Genomic DNA, 22,452 nt, shown 5'->3' with positions numbered 1-22,452 from the left:
TCGACCCCCCGCTGGAGGGGCGCGGAGGGCGGAGTGGATCCGGGGGCGGAAGCTGAGGCCTGGGTGCGAAGTCCCCCTCAGCCTTGTCCCTAACCCGTGTTCAGCCTTAGATGAGACGTCCTCAGTTTCTTCCTGTGCAAGTAAGTGTGGCCAAGATGAGCCCCGTATAGGTCTCCGCTGCTCCAGTTATTTTTCGAGGCAGGCGGGGCTCAAGTTTCCTTCTTGCCCTACGTGCGGTCACTTAGGGAAAGCCTCGAGTGGCCGCGCTTGCCGATCTCCCTTGGCTAGTTGAGGTAGGTGACCGCACCTTACTGAGATCAACCTCTTCCTTCATCTAGCAGTCTCATGAATTTGTCATCCCTGACCGTATCGGCCTCCAAGGAGGAGGTAATCCCTCAACAGCCCGAATAGAACCATTTTCCTTGTTCCTTATGGTTGGAGCTTATGTTGGGTCAATATTTTTCTTTAAACAAGAAGATAGGTAAATAACAAATGTAACTGTTGGGTGGATATGTGCTATGGAGAAATAAACTAGAGAAAAGGGGTGGAGGTGCCAGGCCATGGGGTATTACTATTTTAAGTAGGAAGGTTAAGAAAGATGTCACCAAAAAGACCACTTTAACAGTGACCGGAGGGAGAAGGTCTGGCCAGCTGTGGGAGAGCAGCACTCCAGGCAACAGAGTTCAAAGTCTCTGTAGACATGTTTGGCCTTAGCCTATTTAAGTAACAGCAAAGACAACTGTGGAACTTGAACACAGTAGGAATATACATGGAAAAAAATGATTTATTCTGACAAAAGGCTGGTATCCTGATTATAAAACAATGCCTACAACTCAAGAATAAGAGAAACAACCTAATTTAGGATGGGTGACATATTTGGACAAGTCACAGAAGACACATGAAAGGCCAATAAACATATGAAAAGATGCTCAACATCATGTCATTAAGCAAATGCAAATAAAAAATATGAGATATTACTATACCCACATAATGACTATAATTTAAAAGCCTGATAATAACAAGTGTTGCCAAACGTGCAGAACTATATTGCTGGTCTGAATATGGCAGTTTTAAAAAAAGAGTATGGCAGTTTTAAAAAAAATCAGATGTGTACTTACTGTAGCCAGCAATTTCACTCCTTGGTATTTACCAAGAGAAATTAAAATGTGTCCACATAAAGGCTTGTATATGAATGTTTATAGTAACTTTACTTATAATAGCCAAAACCTGGAAACAACCCAATGCTGAAGAGCACCTCAGTGGATAAACAAATTGTGGTAAATTCATACAGTGAGATGGTACTCAGCAACAAAAAGGAATACACTACTGATATTTACAACAGCAATACTTGCAACATGGATGAATCTAAAAACATGCTTAGCAAAAAAAAAGCCAAGAAACCAAGATTATGATTATGTTAACTGTATGAACACCCCATTTCTACAAAGCTCTCAGAATTACGAATTTATTCCAGAGTGACTGAAAGCAAATTAGTGGTTGCTTGGGATGTGGGAATGGCAGAGATTGACTGGCAAGGACCCCAAGAGAACCTTTGTGGTGAAGTCAATGTTCTTTCTATACCTTGATGTGGTATTAGTTACAAAAGAGTATGAATTTGTCAAAATTCATTAAATTATATACTTTAAAGGAGTACATTTTAGACTATAAATTCTGCCTCAATAAGGTTGATTAAAAAATAGGCATTTAAAAAAAAGTCTCAGTTCATAGCAATTTGTTTGTAACCACCAATAAGGTCAGAAACAACCTCAATGTTCAAGTAAATGAACAAAGTGCTATCATACAATGAACTGCAAATTAGCAACAAAAAGGAATCAACTATTGCTACATGCAATTAACATGGATGAATCTCCAAGTAACTACGCTGAATGAAGAGCCAGACATAAAAATACACACTGTATGATTTGCTTATATAAAACTGATCTATCATGACAGAAACAGATCAGTGGTTGCTTGGGTGGGGGCCCTGGAGTGGAAAAGGGGAATTACAAAGGGGCACAAGGAAACTATGGGGTAATAAATATGTTTGTCTTAACTGTGGTTACAGTTTCATGGATGTATATATTTCAAATGTATCAAACTGTACACTTAAAAAATGTATAGTGTATTGTATGTCAATTATAGCTCTGAATTTGTTTTAAAAATTGCAATCAGGCAACACAACATCTGTATCAGAATAGCTAAAGTAAAAGAAAAACCTGACAATATTAAGTGCTGGTGAGGATGTGAGCAAATGGAACTTATATCTTGTTGATGGGAATTTAAAATAGTAGAGCCATTTTGGAAAAGTTAGGGAGTTTCTTATAAAATGAAACATACACTTACCCCATAGCAGCAATCCCACTCCAGAAGAAATAAACACCATTATGTTCACACAGAAACCTGTACACAAGTATTTACAGCAGCTTTGTTCAAAAATCAAAAACTAGAAACAACCCAAATCCCTTTCAACTGGGATATGGATAAGCAAATTGTAGTATACCATACAACAGAATACTAACTCAAATTGAAAAATCAAGAAGTGACAAGATTTATTATTAGAAGTGTCTAATAGGGAGGTGAATATTAGAAGCTAATGGGAAAAAAAAGTGGCTGACTTTGTGGAGTGATGACTGGTGGTAGGGTGGAGGGGGGGTACTATTCTTTTTCATAGAACTATTTGGATTTAAACCACTCACATGTTATTTTAATAAAAATAAAAAATTTTAAGGCTTAAAAAAACCACTGAAGACCTTTAAAAAAGGGAGTTGCTGGTCCGTTTAGCCAGAGGACTTTCATTGGTGGGTGTGAGCAGAACCCAGAACTTAAGTGTGTTGAAGAATTAATGAGGTACAAGAGAGCAAGAGACTAGTGTTTGACAAGCCACGTTGATGCCCGAAACGGGAAGGGGAGACAGTGTGGGACAACAGGGCCAAGGAGGGCTTCTTTGAAGTATCAGTGCTTATATGATGGGACCTCTACTGGTAACATCCTCCTTAGGAACTGCTAGCCAAGGAACTTAACACTATGAGACTCTAAGACTGTGGATTCCCATACCTGCCCCTGCTTGTTCTTTTCTGCCTTACTAGTTGTCTTGCTCTAATTTCTTTCCAAGTGAGCCTTCACAATGTATCCTAGGGAGTAATTTCCTAAGAGTTGCCTTTTAGCAAGAATTCTTGTATCTCTGTTAAGTGTGGCAGGCAGAGAAAAACTTCATGAGCCATCCCTTAGATGAAGGGAAGCAACCTGACTGAGCTAAATGGACAGCCCAGGGGAGTAGCTGAGTTAGAGCACCCCCTTAGGGTCTGTGTCCACATGTTGTTCACATATAAAAGTAAACAGAGAAAATTACTATTGTGCAGCATCAAACATTCTGTAATACAAATTTTTTAAATCAGGGGCTTTAAAAACATTAAGCCAAGTTGCTCAAATATTCATCAAATATCTACCGAGAATTCTGTTGTGATGGTGAAATACTGTCTTGAGCAGCAAAGGTTTGTGGCTTCTCTGTAGCTAAAACTAATTAACATCTCCCAAGTGATCCATTTGTGTGTTCGAGGTATATCAACAGAAAAGACAACTTTGAAAAAAGTTAAGGTCAAGGTACCACCCACTGTGAGAAAAGAGTGGAGAAAGAGCCTATCAAGTTCTGTTCAACAGAAAAGCAGTAACACAAGGAACCATGCAAGTCTTCCCAGATATCCCAGGCTTTTAATGTTGTAGCCTATTCTGCTCAGTAAGCAAACTTTATAGTCGTATATATACATACAAGTTTTCAAGTTTTCTGAATAGATCTACCCAGTCGATTAACAATTACCCTTTTAGGTAAACTACCTAGCATTTCTGGCTTATCAATAAAACCAAAGTGACAATCAATAAATTGACAATCAATCCCTCAGAATTTATCCATTCCTGTGTTTAGATTGCACCCTGAAAATTCAGTTAAAGGAAGTCAGTCAAATCCCACAATAGATGGCCAAAGAAAGAAATGCCTAGTCATAAAAATACCATAGCTAATTACAAATAGTGATCAGGTTCTAAAGAGATTGTCTCTCAGGTAGATTCTAATAGAATCCTTCAACAGCTGGGGTAACAGAGATCCTTAATGACTGATTGGCTCAATGACAGAACATGACAAAAACATTAAAAATGTCTGCACCTTCACACATTCATATCACAAGTCTAGTTAGAAGGAAATACATAGAAAAGATAGAATTTTTAAAAAATAATTTACAAGGGAAGTTCTTTTATTACTTTATCACTTCTAAAATATCACCTTTAAAAAAATTTAAGACTGGAATGACATATTATTTCCTTCACTGTTGCAAGTAGTGCAAATTTATGAGCAAAGAGGTAAATATCAATACAATTTTTCCTTATACTTGAACATATAAGGGAGAAATAAAACAGATTATAAACCTCATTTGACCTGCTCTGATAAAAAGTCATTCCAGCTGTCTTCAGTCCTGCTCTGTCTCCAGATAGATTTCCAGGATAGGGTTGTGTCACTCGGTCCATCCACAATAGGTTGGATAGGAGAGTCTATAGTAACTGCCAGAAGACCACCTTTTATTCTGGGTTGCTTGACTGGTATTTGGCTTTACATTCCAAGAGTACCTACTCTGAGAATAGTCTCCTCCCGGGGGACCAGGAGGAGGGATACAGTCTCTCCGGTAAACATCCTGATATGGTGAAAATTTTCTTAAAAAAAAAAGTAATAAAATACTATTAACTTCAATGAAATATAAAATAAGCTTTATAAAATAATACATAGAAACTCTGGTTCCACTGTTTTCTACTGTTTAAGGTCACATATGTGACCTTAGCAGATAGACTACCTTTATATTTGGATTCCTGAGCTCTTTATAAAATGGAGCTGATAATACCTTCCATCTTCATGGGTTGTTTTGAAGATAAATTAAGACAATATATTTAAATTACCTACCACACGCCCTGGCAAACAGTAGGTTCCCAAGAGCCTTTCCACATTTCCCTACAGAGATTATGCCCATACTATTCTAATCAGATATTTTCTCTCCAAGTCTAGCAGGGCTGACATGAGACAGAATAAGCTATTCATTTTTGAAAACAGAAAACTTTCACTTTATAAATAAATATATAATTCAATTATAAAGTACAGAAATTCTAGCCATACTACATGCAACAAATCTGGCAAATTAAGATTTCAGTTTAATTGCTTCAAAAGCAAGATCAGTCAAGATCAGTAAATCTAATAAAATCATTTTTTTAAAAAATTGGAAATCTGAGAAAAGGAAAAATAATACCCCAGCCCCCAAATTCTCAATCCCACTTTAATCTAATTCGGCTGGTTAATATTTCCTTTTAGTCTATTCCCCCTGGCATCTTTTTTTGACTGTTGAATCACAACCTACTCTTTTCACTTACCATAAGTGAGCTCTTACTTTCAATGGTTTTATAAAGTGTCATAGTATGAATATGATTAATTTACTTAGCTATTCTTCATTGTTAGAAATGCAAGATGCTACCAAGTTTTCCACTACTATAAATAATGCTGGGATTAATCTCAGAACATATACTACTATATCTTGAGCACCTAGTCCAGTGTATGATACATAGTAGACAGTTGAGAAATATGCTGTATGACTTAATAAATATAGATTTTTCCACATTTTGAAGTATTTTCTTAGTCTCAGTGTGGAGTTACCAGGTATGAGCATTCTTATGGCTCCTAAAGTTGTGTTTCAAAAGAGCTGTACCAATTTGCAGTGCCACTGGCAAGATGGGCAACATCTTTTTGGAATGTTTACACCTTCTAAAGATGTCGACATCTTTTTGAAAGTGTTTTCAATGTGCTAAGGTACTTTATTACCTCATGTAATAGTTACAATCCCTAAGAGGTATGTGTTATTAAAATTTCCATCTGACTGATGAGAAACTAGAAATTTAGAGATCTTACCACAGATCACATGGGGGGGTAAATGGCACAGCCAGGATGCAAACCCAGGTCCAGCCTGACAACCACTACACTGGATGTTTTATCAAAAACTGTTGCTAAATTAATAGGCAAAGAACAGTACTCTGCCATTTTAACTGTACTGAGGTTTTTCCTGTTTCCCAGGTAAACATATTTTTGTGACTTAGTTTAAATCCTCAGCAAATTTCTCTACTGGAATTTTACTGTTTTTCTTATAATCTGTATTTACTTTATAAATAACAATCACCCTTATTCTAAAAACTATACCACTATTAATATAGCCTAAGAATGCAAGATCTTTTTTGGTAGTAACATCAAATTATTGGCTTCAACTAAGTTTAGTATCAGTGAAAATTTTTAAGTCCTTTTCCCAACTGCCTCTGAAAAGTCAGATTCCCCACCCTCTACTTGATTTTCCAGCCCTAAATGTAAAACAAGGAGCAAAAGATACCTCCTGGGTTGATTGATCAGCAAGAAAATGTCAATTCCTCACCAACTGCATGATGTGTTTACACTAATTTATATAATATTAATTTCTATTTCAATTCTAGAAAAGGGACAGCAGAAATACCTTATTGACTGCTGCAAACCTTGATTCTGTATGTGGAAATGCCGAGAAGGTGTTCTGTAACCTTGAGTTCGATGTAGGTTATACCTAGGTTCTTGGTTAACAGACTTATTATTAGTGGTGTGGACTGGTTCCATCAGATGTGTTGTGTCTTCAAAACCACTTGATCTGGATACACTGGATTCCCAATTCCTCAAAGAGAATGTTTTCACATAGTATTACTGGTTTCCAAATTTAGTAGCCAATTTAGTGACTTTGTTTTGGCCCATGAATAAAACCACCTCATCCTCCCCCTATTCCTATTGATTTAGGTTTCCCAGAGCAAGTAAACAAGCTATGAGAAGAACACCTATGTGCAGCTAAAAGATATAAAAGCAGATGTCCCTAGCCACAAATCTCACACATAAAATAAAACTTACTTTCTGATGGGCCCATTCTGAAGGTCTTCAATGTAGTTTTGTCTTTCCAAGCAATGTCCTCGGCACCTGTTGAATACTGAGGAGTGGATGAACTGTTAAAAATAACTGTATGAAAAGTAAATCTTTCCCAGAGAATGCAGATCACAGCTGAAATCCACTGACAAATTATTCAGGACATTTGTTGCACCTCTCTATTTCCAATATATCCCTTTATAAACGTTTGGCAAAAGATCCTTACATCAGGACAAATAAATCACAAGATTTTCTTTATTTCCAAAATTTAAGAAATGCATCTATATTTCCAACTTCAACTTTTATAAAAAAGGGAAAAATAGTGATAATCCCCATACTTACATTCAATTGCATCATCTGGCCTCATGTCTTCTACATCAATCAAATATCTAACAAAACAACATAATTCGAGTCATTTATATATGAAAAGAAAAAGTCAAGTTTTTTAAAAAAGGTCCAATTTCACTTACAAATACAGATATAAAAATCCCAAGAAAGGCCTTTATTTGGATTAAAGATGGCGGCATGAGAAGTGAGACAGAGGCTTCCTCCTAAAAGGGCATACAATTCGAAAATATAGTTGGTGCAACTAATCCTGAGAGAGCAACAGACTGCATATACCTGTAGAAAAGAGCAGACCTCACAGAACAGGGTAACATACCAAAGCTGTGGCCCAGAGGGACCCAAGCCCTTACCCCACCCCAGCTCACCGGTGGGAGGGAGAGAAACGGAGCAGGGAGGGAGTGGAAGGCCTGGGACTGCTGAATACCTAGCTCTGGAGATCTGCTCTGGGAGCACAAACCGACATTTCATGGTGCTTTCATGATACTTGTGTGATTATAGGGTTAGAAAGCTAATACAGGCAGAATTCCTGGAGAGACTGAGATTCCGGCCGCTTGTGGAAAGCAGGGATCCATATCCGGCTGCTCTGGGACAAAAGCTTATACCTGCATGCTTGGCCCACTGGTTCAGGCAGTGGAGACAGGCATAGCAGTCGGGAAGCAGGAAACAACTCTTTCCTCCCCCAGGCACCAATACCGCTCCCCTGTGACACCGCGACATTGCTTCAGGGGCTGAGAAGCTCCAGAGAATAGAGCTTCTGGACACTAGAGGGCGCCCTATACAAATAAGAAACGCCAAAGGAAACTGGTCCAGAGTAAAAGTGATATAAATCCAGAAAAAGATTTAAATGACCTGGACCTTATGACTCTTCCTGACAGGGAGTTTAAAATAAAAATCATCTACATGCTAATGGAGGGTACAGAAAGATATCCAAGAACTCAGGAATGAATTCAGGTCGGAGATCCAATCGTTGAAGAGCACAATGGAGGGTATTAAAAGCAGGTTGGATACGGTGGAGGTGCCGATTAATGAAATAGAAACCAGAGAAGAGGAATACAAAGAAACTGAGGCACAGAGAGAAAAAAGGATCTCTAAGAATGAAAGAATATTGAGAGAACTGTATGATCAATCCAAACGGAACAATATTTGCATTATAGGGATACCAGAAGAAGAGAGAGAAAGGGATAAGAAGTGTCTTTGAGGAAGTAATTGCTCAATCTGGGGAAGGAGATAGTCTCTCAGGCCATAGAGATCCACAGATCTCCCAACTCAAGGGACCCAAGCAAGAAAACACCAAGGAAGAAAGACATACAGTAATAAAATTGGCAAAGATCAAGGATAAGGACAGACTGTTAAAAGCAGCCAGAGACAGAAATAAGATCACAAACAAAGGAAAGCCCATCAGGCTAACATCAGACATTTCAGCAGAAACCTTACAGGCCAGAAGGGAGTGGCATGATGTATTTAATGCCATGAAGCAGAAGGGCATGGAACAAAGATTACTTTATCCAGCAAAATTATCATTTAAATTTGAAGGAGGGATTAAACAATTTCAAGATAAGCAAAAGCTGAGAGAATTTACCTCCTACAAACCATCTCTACAGTCTATTTTGGAGGGACTGCTATAGATGGAAGTGTTCCTAAGATTTAACAGCTGTCACCAGAGGTAATAAAACCACAGTAAAGAAAGTAGAACCGCTAATTACTAAGCAAATGCAAAATTAAGTGAACTATCCCCAAAGTCAATCAAGAGATAGACAAAGAATACAGAAAACGATACCTAATATATAAAGAATGGAGGAGGAAGAAAAAGGAAGAGAAAAAGAAAAGAACTTTTAGATTGCGTTTGTAACAGCATATCAAGTGAGTTAAGTTAGACTCTTAGATAGTAAGGAAGTTAGCCTTAAACCTTTGGTAACCATGAATCTAAAGCCTGCAATGGCAATAAGTACATACCTATCGATAATCACCCTCCCTAAATGTAAATGGACTGAATGCACCAATCAAAAGACACAGAGTCACTGAATGGATAAAAAAAACAAGACCCATCTGTATGCTGCCTACAAGAGACTCACTCTAAACCCAAAGACATATACAGACTAAAAGTGAAGGGATGGAAAAAGATATTTCATGCAACTAACAGAGAAAAAAGCAGGTGTTGCAGTACTTGTATCAGACAAAATAGACTTCAAAACAAAGAAAGTAACAAGAGACAAAGAAGGACATTACATAATGATAAAGGGGTCAATCCAACAAGAAGATATAACCATTATAAATATCTATGCTCCCAACACAGGAGCACCCACATATGTGAAACAAATACTAACAGAATTAAAAGGGGAAGTAGAATATAATGCATTCATTCTAGGAGACTTCAACACTCCACTCACTCTGAAGGACAGATCAACAAGACAGAAGATAAGTAAAGAGACAGAGGCACTGAACAACACAATAAAACAGATGGACCTAACAGACATCTACAGAACTCTACACTCAAAAGCAACAGAATACACATTCTTCTCAAAGGCACATGGAACATTTTCAAGAATAGACCATATACTAGGCCGTAAAAAGAGCCTCAGTAAATTAAAAAAGATTGAAATTGTACCAGTCAGTTTCTCAGACCACAAAGGTATGAAACTAGAAATAAATTATGCAAAGAAAATGAAAAATCCCACAAACATATGGAGCCTTCACAACATGCTCCTAAATAACAAATGGATCAATGACCAAATAAAAACAGACATGAAGCAATATATGGAGAAAAATGACAACAATAATTCAACACTGCAAAATTTGTGGGACATAGTCAAGGCTGTGCTAAGAGGAAAGTATATTGCAAAACAGGCCTACCTCAAGAAAGTAGACAAATCCCATATAAGCAGTCTTAACTCACAATTAATGAAACTAGAGAAAGAACAACAAATGAGGCCCAAAGTCAGTAGAAGGAGGGACATAATAAAGATTAGAGCAGAAATAACAAAACTGAGAATAAAACAATAGAAACAATTAATGAAAGCAAGAGCTGGTACTTTGAGAAAATAAACAAAATAGATAAACCCCTAGCCAGACTTATCAAGAAAAAAAGAGATTGTACTCACATAAACAGAATCAGAAAAGAGAAAGGAAAAATCACTACGGACACCACAGAAATACAAAGAATTATTAGAGAATACTATGAAAAACTATATGCTAACAAACTGGATAACCCAGAAGAAATGGACAACTTTCTAGAAAAACACAACCTTCCAAGGCTGACCAAGGAAGAAACAAAATCTGAACAGACCAATTACCAGTAACAAAATTGAACTGGTAATCAAAAACCTACCTAAGAACAAAACTCCTGGAACAGATGGCTTCACCGCTGAATTTTATCAAACATTTAGTGAAGACCTACTATCCATTCTCCTTAAAGTTTTCCAAAAAATGGAAGAGAGAATATTTCCAAACTCATTCTATGAGGCCAGCATCACTCTAATACCAAAACCAGTCAAAGACACCACAAAAAAAAGAAAATTACAGACCAGTATCCCTAATGAACATAGATGCAAAAATACTCAACAAATATTAGCAAACCAAATTCAAAAATACATGAAAAAGATCATCCATCATGATCAAGTAGGATTTATGCCAGGGATGCAACATTCAAAAATCCAACATCATCATCCACCACATAAACAAAAAGACAAAAACCACATAATCATCTCCATAGATGCTGAAAAAGCATTTGACAAAATTCAACACCCATTCATGATAAAAACTCTCAACAAAATGTGTATAGAGGGCAAGTACCTCAACATAATAAAGGCCATATATGACAAACCCACAGTCAACATTATACTTAACAGCGAGAAGCTGACAGCTTTTCCTTTAACATCGGGAAAAAGACAAGGATGAGCACGCTCCCCACTTATATTCAACATACTACTGGAGGACCAAGCCATGGCAATCAGACAACACAAAGAAATAAAAGTCATCCAGATTGGCAAGGAAGAAGTTAAACTGTCCCTGTTTGCAGATGACATGATATTGTTGGTAAAAAACCCTAAAGAATCCACTCCAAAACTACTAGATCTAATATCTGAATTCAGCAAAGTTGCAGGATATAAAATTAATACACAGAAATCTGTGGCTTTCCTATACACTAACAATGAACTAGCAGAGAGAGAAATCAGGAAAACAATTACATTCACAATTGCATCAAAAAGAATAAAATACTTTCATTCATATGTGGAGTACAAGAGCAAAAACTGAAGGAACAAAACAGCAGCAGAATCACAGAGCCCACGAATGGACTAACAGTTACCAAAGGGAAAGGGACTGGGGAAGATGGGTGGGAAGGGAGGGATAAGGGCGGGAAAAAGAAAGGAGGCATTACAATTAGCATGCATAATGTGGAGGGGGTGCAGGGCAGGCTCTACAACACAGAGAAGACAAGTAGTGATTTTACAGCATCTTACTACACTGATGGACAGTGACTGTGAAGGGGTAGGTGGGGGGACTTGGTGAAGCGGGGAGCCTACTAAACATAATGTTCTTAATGTAGTTGTAGATTAATGATACCAAAATAAAAAAACAGCAACAACACACACACACACACACACACACACACACACACACCAAAAAAAAAAAAAAAAAGAATAAAATACCTAGGAATAAACCTAACCAAGGAAGTGAAACACCTATACTATGAAAACTAGAAGACACTCATGAGAGAAATTAAAGAAGATACCAATAAATGGAAACACATCCCATGCTCATGGATAGGAAGAATTAATGTTGTCAAAATGGCCATCCTGCCTAAAGCAATCTATAGATTCAATGCAATTCCTATCAAAATACCAACAGCATTCTTCAACGAACTAGAGAAAATTGTCCTAAAATTCATATGGAACCACAAAAGACCTCTAATAACCAAAGCAACCCTGAGAAGGAAGAATAAAGCAGGGGGACTTATGCTCCCCAATTTCAAGCTCTACTACAAAGCTATAGTAATCAAGACAATTTTGTACTGGCACAAGAACAGACCCATAGACCAATGGAACAGACTAGAGAGCCCTGATATAAACCCAACCATATATGGTCAATTAATATATGATAAAGGAGCCATGGACATACAATGGGGAAATGACAGCCTCTTCAACAGCTGGTGTTGGCAAAACTGGACAGCTACATGTAAGAGAATGAAACAGGATCATTGTCTAACCCCATACACAAAAATAAATTTGAAATGGGTCAAAGACCTGAATGTAAGTCATAAAACCATAAAACTCTTAGAAAAAAACATAGGCAAAAATCTTTTGGACATAAACATGAGCAACTTTTTCATGAACATATCTCCCCGGGCAAGGGAAACAAAAGCAAAAATGAACAAGTGGAACCATATCAAGCTGAAAAGCTTCTGTACAGCAAAGGACATCACCAATAGAACAAAAAGGCATCCTACAGTATGGGAAAATATATTCCTAAGTGACAGATCCAATAAAGCGTTGACATCCAAAATATATAAAGAGCTCATGCACCTCAACAAACAAAAAGCAAATAACCCAATTAAAAAATGGGCAGAGAAGCTGAACAGACAGTTCTCCAAAGAAGAAATTCAGATGGCCAACAGACACATGAAAAGATGCTCCACATCGCTAGGCATCAGAGAAATGCAAATTAAAACCACAAGGAGATATCACCTCATACCAGTAAGGATCATCACCATCCAAAAGACAAAGAACAACAAATGTTGGCGAGGTTGTGGAGAAAGAGGAACCCTCCTACACTGCTGGTGGGAATGTAAATTAGTTCAACCACTGTGGATAGCAGTATGGAGGTTCCTCAAAAAACTCAAAATAGAAATACCAGTTGACCCAGGAATTCCACTCCTAGGAATTTACCCTAAGAATGCAGCAGCCCAGATTGAAAAAGACATGCACCCCTATGTTTATCGCAGCACTGTTTACAATAGCCAAGAAATGGAAGCAACCTAAGTGTCCATCAGTAGATGAATGGATAAAGAAGAGGTGGTACATATACACAATGGAATATTATTCAGCCATAAGAAGAAAATAAGTCCTACCATTTGCAACAACATGGATGGAGCTAGAGGGTATTATGCTCAGTGAAATAAGCCAGGCGGAGAAAGACAAGTACCAAATGATTTCACTCATCTGTGGAGTATAAGAACAAAGAAAAAAACTGAAGGAACAAAACAGCAGCAGACTCACAGAACCCAAGAATGGACTAACAGTTACCAAAGGTAAAGGGACTGGGGAGGATGGGCGGAGAGGGATAAGGGTGGAGGAAAAAGAAAGGGGCCATTATGATTAGCATGTGTAATGTGGGTGGGGGCACGGGGAGAGCTGTACAACACAGAGAAGACAAGTAGTGATTCTACAGCATCTTGCTGCGCTGATGGGCAGTGACTGTAGTGAGGTATGTGGGGCTGACTTACTGATGGGGGTGTCTAGTAGACATACTGTTCCTCATGTAATTGTAGATTAATGATACAAAAAAAAAAAGTAAGACTTACTTAGTATGATGGCATATTTATCGGGAACCAACAAACACCAAAAGGCAAACTGGGAAAAACATTAACATTGTATCTAAAAAGTACTCTCTAACCAACTGTATGGGCCAGAAACTTGGAAGTCACCATCACGGTCAGCCATTTCTTCCTTACCCCTCTGCTCAACCCACCACTAAGTTGTAATAAGGCTTTTACCTAAGTATCTTTAGAGTATGTTCACAGCTTTCCATAAAAATGACCATGCCACACCCAAGCCACCATTATGCCTCTTGAACAAAAACCTCCTAACTTATCTCATTGCTTCCACTCTTTCCCCTACAATGTATTCTCCACTTGGTAGAAAAATGATAGGTTGAAAATGCAAATCTCATCATGCTCAACACACTCACCTTCAACAAAAAAAGTTCAACAGTTCTCTGCTACTCATAAGACAAAGTCTAAAACCTTAAAGAGGGGCCTGCATGACCTAGCTCCATACCTCTAGCTCCATTTTAATGCTTTACTCCCTCCAGGCCCAGCTCCCTGGCCGCTCCCTCCAACACAGCACATGCTTTCCTGCTGTCAGTCTTTGCTATTCCTTTGACCCAGAATTCTTCCCCCAATGTCCCTACCTGGTTAATACCTATTTATCCTTCAGGTATCAACTCAATCATCTGTATGGAACCCTCTAATCTCTGTGATGAGGCCAAATCCTCCCTATTAACGTGCTCTCACAGTACCACATCCTCTCCGTCGTAGCACTTGTTTGGGTTGTAATTCTATAGGCAATTATGTGATTCTCGAGTATCTATTTCCTTCCTAGACTGGTAGGATTCAGAGAAGGCTGGTCAAGTCTCTCTGCCCACAAAGTCTGACAAGTCTTTTTGCCAGCACCCAGCATGATGCTTACACATTGAAGATGCCTAATACATATTTTTGAATGAACATAATTGGCACAGTGCAGCAACATCCACAAAAACACAGGGTTGCTCTGATTCAGAAATTCCATTCTAAGTGACACTGTCTCTGAGAAGATGGTATATATATATATTCAATATTTTATCTCAACAACTTATGACTTTCTTATGGTCATCAGTAAGCGACAGAGCAATGCAACCTTAAGAAAGAATGAGGTCTCCAAAGACTTTTATAGGAAGACATTTGCCATACACTACATTATAAAACAGGATGTCTAAATATTATACCATTAACCTGAAATTAGTATGTCAACTATACTTCAATGAAAAAGTTTTAAATAAAAATAAAAAATAAAATCCCTTCTCAAAATAAATAAATACATGCCATACCATTAAAGTACATGTATATGCTTATGTCTGCATTTTTAAAGTCTGAAAAAACAGGTTAAATGATGGCCGGTGGTATCTCTGGGTGGGGGTAAGACTGCTTTCTCCTTCATAAGCTTCTACGCTGATTTTCTGCAACCAGCTTACATTACTATTGTAAACCACACAACTGGAACAGGGTCTGCCTCTCGAGGTTGGCAACTCACCTGCAGATGAGGTAGCCAGTCCTGTTTACACCATGGGTACAGTGGACGCCAATAAGTTTGTCTGTAAAACAGGGAATGGAGTTAAAGTCACATTGACACGCTACCAACAAGTGATGTGCCTTTCTGGAGAGTGACATTTCTTAGTCACACAACACTACCACTACCCTGAAAAGGAGTAACTCTGAAGAGGAACGTGATTTTGTGTTTAGGAACATACTACAAAGAATTATCTAATAAAAGTCAAAATTCACTGTCTCTGGGAAACTGTGAAGAGCCCCCAGTTAGACAAAAGGGTATAGACGGGAGAAGGCCTGGTCAGGTCCAAACAGCTAAACCATATTGAGATAAACCCATCTGTCTTCCTAGAGGGTGCCCATCAGTCATTGATTTAAGTACAGGAAAAGGGAGCGGGAAAAAAAACAAAACAGGCTAGAAGAAGAAAGAAATTTGGTTTTGAGTGACACAAATGCAACGCATTCACTTTTGATGCTGAGTTATTAAAAAGAACAATTCCCATAGCACTCCCTTCAAGGCCCCAAGGTGCTTCCGCACCCCATCTCATTGTCAGCTTCCTGCACACCACAGGCCCCTGCACCCCGTCAAGTACCCAGATGAACAGCTCTGCCCCTATTTTATGATGAAAAACCAAGACTTGGAAATATGTAAGTCTAAGCTACCCAGCAGGCAAACAGAACAAAGTCTAGACTCAAGTCTAAGATTTCTCCAAGTATGCCACAGTATTTCTTAGTCCATCATTTAAAAACATTATATAGAAATTAAATTTTAAAACTGTAGTTTTTTATTTATGCCTGCAAAGCATAGGTCTGTGACTACTTGGTGTCTCGTAAGAAAGGACATGTATTTTCCTGCCTGGTTACTACCTCCCTATTTCTAATCACTACTATTTCAACTGCTCCTCCATATGGAAGATGTTATCTTTCCTAAATGTAAACTTGGTTGGGTTACTCCATTGCTTAAAAATCTTCATTTAGCATACAGTAATGCCCACACTCTGAGCACAGCATTTAGAACTCTTATAAACAGATATCAATCTGTGTCTCCAACTGACCTGTAATTCCACAATGATCCGAACTATAACTTACAAGGGCCTGCATGACCCACCTCCCTCCTGCCCCCTGCCAGCCTCTCTGATCCCATTTCTACTACTGCTCTAAACTCAGTGCTCCCTCCCTACTCCAGCCACACTGACTTCCTTACTAGTCCTCAAACATGCTGAGCATAGTTGTGCTTGTACTTTAGGACACTTTTCCACCACCCCTCTAATACCCAGTGGCTTGGTTCCTCATTACCTTTTAGGCTGGGCTCAAACAACATCTTCATACGCCTTCCCTGACCACCCAGCACACTCCCTCCCCTCTCCATCCTGTTTGGTGCTCTCCAAAGCACTTATCGTCATGACATTCCATGTACTCTCTTCATTCTCTCTCCCCGGCTAGAATGCAGAGGATGGAGGAGCAAGAACTGTCCTCTGCTCCTACTTCCCAGAACAGTGCCTTCAACTTAGCAGGTATCACATAAATATTTGTTGGAAGTGAACATACGAATTCCTCACCCTTTCACACTACCCCCTCACCCAGCAGAGGCTGCCTCTCCATGGCACATGTCCAAGCTCTGTGCCTTTTGTACATTTCCTGATACCTGGGCTGTCCTTTCCTCATTTTAGTGAAATCCTCTCACCACCTAGCCCAGATGCTGTCTCCTCGTGAGGCCTTCCTCAGTCTCTCCTCTATATTCCCGTTGCACTTAATTCTTTTATTATAATTAACCCACTGTCTTACGGTGGAAAATGCCTTGTCCTCTTCATCTGGGAGCTGGTGTCTGTGGAGGGGCCTATCACAGAGGTGGCCAGAATGGATGATAAGCAAGGCCCCGAGACCGCTACAGCAGAGCCCCGTCAAGTTAGCACCATGGGGGCAGACGACCAACACGGGGCCAGCCTGTGCAACGACTACACCCGAGAGGGACCGAGATTTACCAGTGTGTCCTCGGGCACTCTCAAGGACCTTTAGCCCTCATGGAACAGACGGGATGCCGTACGGTAGATCTAGGGAAAGGAGCCTGAAGGAGCGAGCAAGCTGGCAGCGGCTCCCTAACATCTTAAGAGGTGATGTTCCTGTAACTACAATTTACACAAATTAGAAAATTTACCTCTATATATGCCCTGCTCAAGGCTCAGCCTCTCAAGTTCTAAAGTCAAAGTGGAGGGAAGATATGTGAACGGGGCTTATGATGTTTAAGAGCCAGTGCCCGCATTAAACGACAAGGCTGTAGTTTAAAAGTTAATCTTAAAACTCCTGTCTCTCTCTTTCATCCCCTAACTTCCCACTGCCATCTCTGTTCTTTTTCCCCTACTCCCTGTTGATATATATATATATATACACACACACACAATTACTGTCTGTCCAGCTCAATAGTGTATATTTCTCAAGCTCAATTTAGAAAGATGGGAAAATGAACACTTCACGCTGTAGGCCAGTCTCTTTCCAAAGACAAGAGACCTCAGTTTTACAATATGACAAATACAACAGTCTTGCTGATAGTGAGATGCCAGAAAAAGGCACATGGATCCTTAAAATTCGGAAGCTATTAAGATCTATTTTCAACAGAGTAAGGTAGACTTTAAAGCAGGAACAAGAAAACACTGGCCTTTTTAAGTTCTTTCTGTCTGCAGAATGACAGTAAGAGGTGGCAGGGTCCTTCCCCACTTGAACCCAAAGTGGAAAAATAGCAGGAATATCTTAAATACCCATGATGAGGATGCCGCTCCACTGGTCCATTTTTTTCACTTCAAGGGGTCTGTCTCACTCCTAACCTTCGCCTTTTGTTGTCTCTTTTATATACTCTAAGACCCTGAGATTCTTTATCTTTTCCTTTATGTCCCACCTCTTAACCAATATATAAAAGAACACTTTTATATTTCCCATTCAAATTTTTAAAAAATAGGTGAATAAGCTAGTTCAGTTCATATCTCTCACTAAAATCACTTTCCAAACTAACTTTGTGGCCATAAGAAGCAGTAACACCTCACTCTATTAGCATCTGACCTCTGACATTTCTACTTTAATAATACTAAACACAATAGGCCCAATGGCAAAACTATTAAAAATATTAAAAACTCCTAACCCATTCAAAATGCATACAGAAGTTCAGGTAAGAAAAAAAAAACTCACCATTATCTTTATTTTCTTTCAAAAACCCATTAACAGCATATTTGAATTTAAAAATAGTGTCATCATCAGGTACCTGATGCCCAATCGTATAAATTTTTAAGTAAGGAACAGTTACTGGTAAATCCTATAATGCAAAAAAATGAAAATGTGTATTATTTCATTTGTAGGGAAAGAATTAGAAATGAATTAGAGGAGCCAGAATAAAACCAAGAGAGTATAATAAACTTGGCATGTCAGTAATTCTGCTAAAAGAGCCATTTTTTTAATCCCCAAAGCTCCTTCAACCTGGAAGTATCACTTCCTTTTCATTAAAACTGCAGTATGGATAGTCAATAGGCATATAAAACTGCAAGCAAAGTCCATGTGAATGAATGTATCTGTAACTAAAAATTACATAAATAGTTCTACCTAATATTTTTCATTTCAGGGGCCACAAAGCAGCTGTGATTTAAGTAGAATAGAGTCGGAGAAGAACCTGGATTTGAAATGTGAGACAAAGCAAATTTCAGACACTGTTAAGAACTGGTATTCTTGGCGTGGGAGAAAGTAGGTACTGATAAAAGACAGAAAAGCTTAACTGAAAATCCTGTTCTTCTGAACTTAAACGGAAAGTATCAATGTGAACTTTTGATGTATTTTATTTTAAAAGCTAACATAGAAACACACTTCCTAGCTCTGACCCAGCTCTGATAAAAAAGGACTCAGGAGCCAAACTGAGAAGCTCCAACTGGCCAAAGACGGGGCCTCTGTTAAGAATAACTGCAATGGAGTCCACAGTGATACAAGTAAACACACAAAATAAAATCTCATTGGTCACCACCAGAGGATACTAGTGAATCGACTCATTATTTTGAAAACTGTTAAATAAAAGGAAAGAATCATGACACTACAACCGGGCAACCAAATAGATAATGAGGGGCAATTTCTCTTGATAGAAATATACCCAGCTAATAAAAGAAGAAAACAACAACAGAATTCACCATTTCTCACGGCCCCGAACAAATTAATGGATATAACTATCAGTCATCAGTGACTACTAATATCACAGAAAGACACTCACTAGGAGATGTTAGTACTACTACCTCATCAGCAAAGGACTGTTACGAGGATCAACTACGTCAGTGTATGTACAAGTAGTTTTTACATGGCAAACTGCTACGCAAATACTAACAAACGTTAGGTGTCATTGTCTCCCAAGGCCATGCAACTGTCAGAAGGAAAATTCTTTCCCACTGATATGCTACATGGGCCAACAGATCATATGGGTTTCTGTATCAGTAGCAAAAGGTATTAGGAATAGAAAGCATGCAGCTGAGAGAACTGTCTTTTCCTCTGATGCTCACACATGGTCAGGCAACTGCTTAACGTAAGTGCTAGGGACATACGAGGTATTCCTTTCTATTAGACTACTACTATTTTTATTACAGGTTAACTTCATTTTCAAAATAGAGAACACGAAAGCTTACCGTATTTCTTAAGCACATACAAAGCTTACTGCCAAATCTATAATTAAGGAAACAATTTGGTTCCTTTTTTGAACTATTCCCCATGAAAGAAGTCCTGGATTCACCTTAATGTAAGATGATAACTACTGAATTGCTATGAACTAATACAGTATCTGAAAGGTTCTTTTCAATTAAGGGTTTCACTTACCTCTGGCTTATAATAGCGGTGAGTATATGTTAAATCAATAATCAGTCCAAGTTCTTCATTCTGTTCTTGGACTTTGTTAAAAAGATCCAAGGGGGAAAAACATTCTTCTGGAGCAAGATTGTCTTCAAAACTCTGGCAGAGAGAATGAGGTAAGAAAGAGCAGATGGCTTCTTAATATCCTTTATTTTATTACCCATTTATTCAAGCCCCGTGATGCTAACAATGAGATGCAAAGGAAAATTTCCACTCCTCTGGAAGTTACAAACTATTGTATAACGCTTTCTTTCAGAAAGATTAGAGGAAGAAAAAATAAGCTCACTTCTATAATTTATTTCTCTGTTTATTTGTTTCATGTTGGTCTCCCAGCCAGACAGTAAACTCTCCGAAGGACCACATCAGTTTTGTCCCACACTGCATCTCCAGCTCCAAGGGGAGTGCCTATAAATAGGCACTTACAAATACTTCTAGAGTATTTATATATGTGAAGGGTGGATTTTATTGCTAAACAATTTTTTACGTATTTGGCTTACTTATGTACTCTTTTCCATACTGATATGTTTGGTTATTCAAGTGACAGCAACATACTTTTTTATCGATTAACAGACTAGTTTTTAGAACAGTTTCAGGTTCACAGAAAAACTGAGTGGAAAGCACAGAGAGCTCCCAATTATACCCTCTCTCCTTCACCCGACAAAGACTTACCATCAATATTCCAGAACAGCGTGGTCCGTTGGTTAGAACCAATGAACCAGCACTGATCTATCATTATCAACTGAAGTCCCTAGTTTATGTTATGAGTCACTCAACATACTGTACATTCTATGGGTTTTGACCAATGTATAATGACAAGTATTTACCTTACAGTGACATACAGAATAGTTTCACTGCCCTAAAAAGCACCTATGGTCCAGCAACACTTTAATATAGATTAGTATCTGGTACGGCTAGATGTCCCCCTCCCACCATTATTCTTCTCTTTCAAAAATTTCCTGGCTACTTAAGTCTATTCTTTAATATGAATTTTAGAATCAGCCTATTTGAGATGATGATAAATTTACAATTAACGCAAGAAGATTTGACAGATTTATGGTGTTGAGTCTTCTGCATAATATTGTAAAAGTTTTGAAGAGTATATTACATAAAGGCATATACTCTCTCCAGTTTCTCGCAAAGTTGGAGATGATGGATCAAATACCACCTTCAGGTATCTGAACAATGACTAATTTCAGATAACTAATTTATGTTAACCCTTTAGGAAGCCTTCCTTGATTAACCCTACTACGGTTTTCCCCTCGTTTGAATTCCCAGGTATTTCTCGCCATGGCAAATATTTGACATTTAACATAATCTCCTTTGTATTCCAGTGTGCTTGAGGAGAGACTGGCAAGTACTGAGGCTGCTTTTCTTAGGTGACTTCCATAAATCACACAGGAGACCAATGTTACATTTCCCTGCCACACAGAGATATTTCATCTTCCTGACTCTACTGCATGTATAGGGGGTGTACTGAGAGTGGTTAAACAGCCCTGTTATCCCCTTTACGGTACCTTAATCCAAACATTGAATAAAACTACTTGAGTACACAGAGCCAGGAGAAGCTTTTTATAATGAGTGTGCAAGAGACCTGGGGCCACGTGGAGGAAAGGAAACGGAAGAGTCTCCCTGTGCTTCTCTTGCTGGTGGACTTCCAGACAGGCACTGAGCAGGGACCCTCGTGGAATCTCAGGAATCCACTTTTAGAGGCCAGGGAATAGGCAATTGAGGCGTTGGGACGATCACACAGAAAGGAGGAATACAGGAGCAACCTCTCAGGAACTGCAAATGCGGGTGGGGAGTCCATTCATTCAACAAAAATTGTTAAGTATTTATTATATGTCAAAAAACGCTATGCTTGGGGTTGGTGGATGTAAATAAGAACCACATGTTTATCTTTATAAAGCGACTAAGATTTTAAGTACAGAGATGCAAAAGAACTGACATAGCAAGTAAAAAAGGAACCCTGACCTATGAGTCACAAATTACATCAATTCCCCATACATTAAAAGTTGAGTTCTTTCACAGACAAATCCACGCTATGCTGGGCAGTTTCATTAGAGACATGAACCTCTTCTCATGTTTTTTATGTCAGTCAAATGCTTTCCCCACCTATTCCTTTCTGAGTTCAATTTTAAGAGTTTCCATGATGCAATCATGACCATACTGATCCACGTTATTTTTTGGGTTGTGACAGTGGTAACAAAGGTGTCTCAGTGGCATTTAGTGCATAGGGTCATAGACGCCAGGCATCTGGCCAAATTCAGAACAGTTC

The 22,452-nt window shown here is 38.6% G+C and overlaps 1 protein-coding gene and 1 long non-coding RNA gene across 2 annotated transcripts in view; one reads left to right on the top strand and one right to left on the bottom strand.

Annotated features, from left to right (window-relative positions):
- Positions 1-5: 5 nt before the first annotated feature.
- LOC140843105 (uncharacterized) lies at positions 6-19,315 on the top strand. Its single transcript, XR_012120587.1, has 2 exons — positions 6-140; positions 18,919-19,315. It is a non-coding gene; the product is annotated as an uncharacterized lncRNA (long non-coding RNA).
- Positions 3,689-22,452, bottom strand: part of DUSP11 (dual specificity phosphatase 11) — a 21,175-nt gene continuing 2,411 nt past the window's right edge. The window contains exons 3-9 of the mRNA XM_037027202.2: positions 20,145-20,276; positions 18,492-18,615; positions 15,301-15,361; positions 7,295-7,341; positions 6,941-7,016; positions 6,525-6,713; positions 3,689-4,698 (exon numbers count right to left, since the gene is read on the bottom strand). Of these exons, the coding sequence (XP_036883097.1) occupies positions 4,503-4,698; positions 6,525-6,713; positions 6,941-7,016; positions 7,295-7,341; positions 15,301-15,361; positions 18,492-18,615; positions 20,145-20,276 (825 nt within the window). The 3' untranslated portion in view covers positions 3,689-4,502. The remainder of the gene's footprint in view (positions 4,699-6,524; positions 6,714-6,940; positions 7,017-7,294; positions 7,342-15,300; positions 15,362-18,491; positions 18,616-20,144; positions 20,277-22,452) is intronic.

Source organism: Manis javanica, chromosome 1 (genome assembly GCF_040802235.1).
Source record: "Manis javanica isolate MJ-LG chromosome 1, MJ_LKY, whole genome shotgun sequence".
NCBI classification, from domain to species: Eukaryota; Metazoa; Chordata; class Mammalia; order Pholidota; family Manidae; genus Manis; species Manis javanica.
Note: the sequence above shows the minus strand (reverse complement) of the source record. Positions and strands in the feature narration are given on the sequence as shown.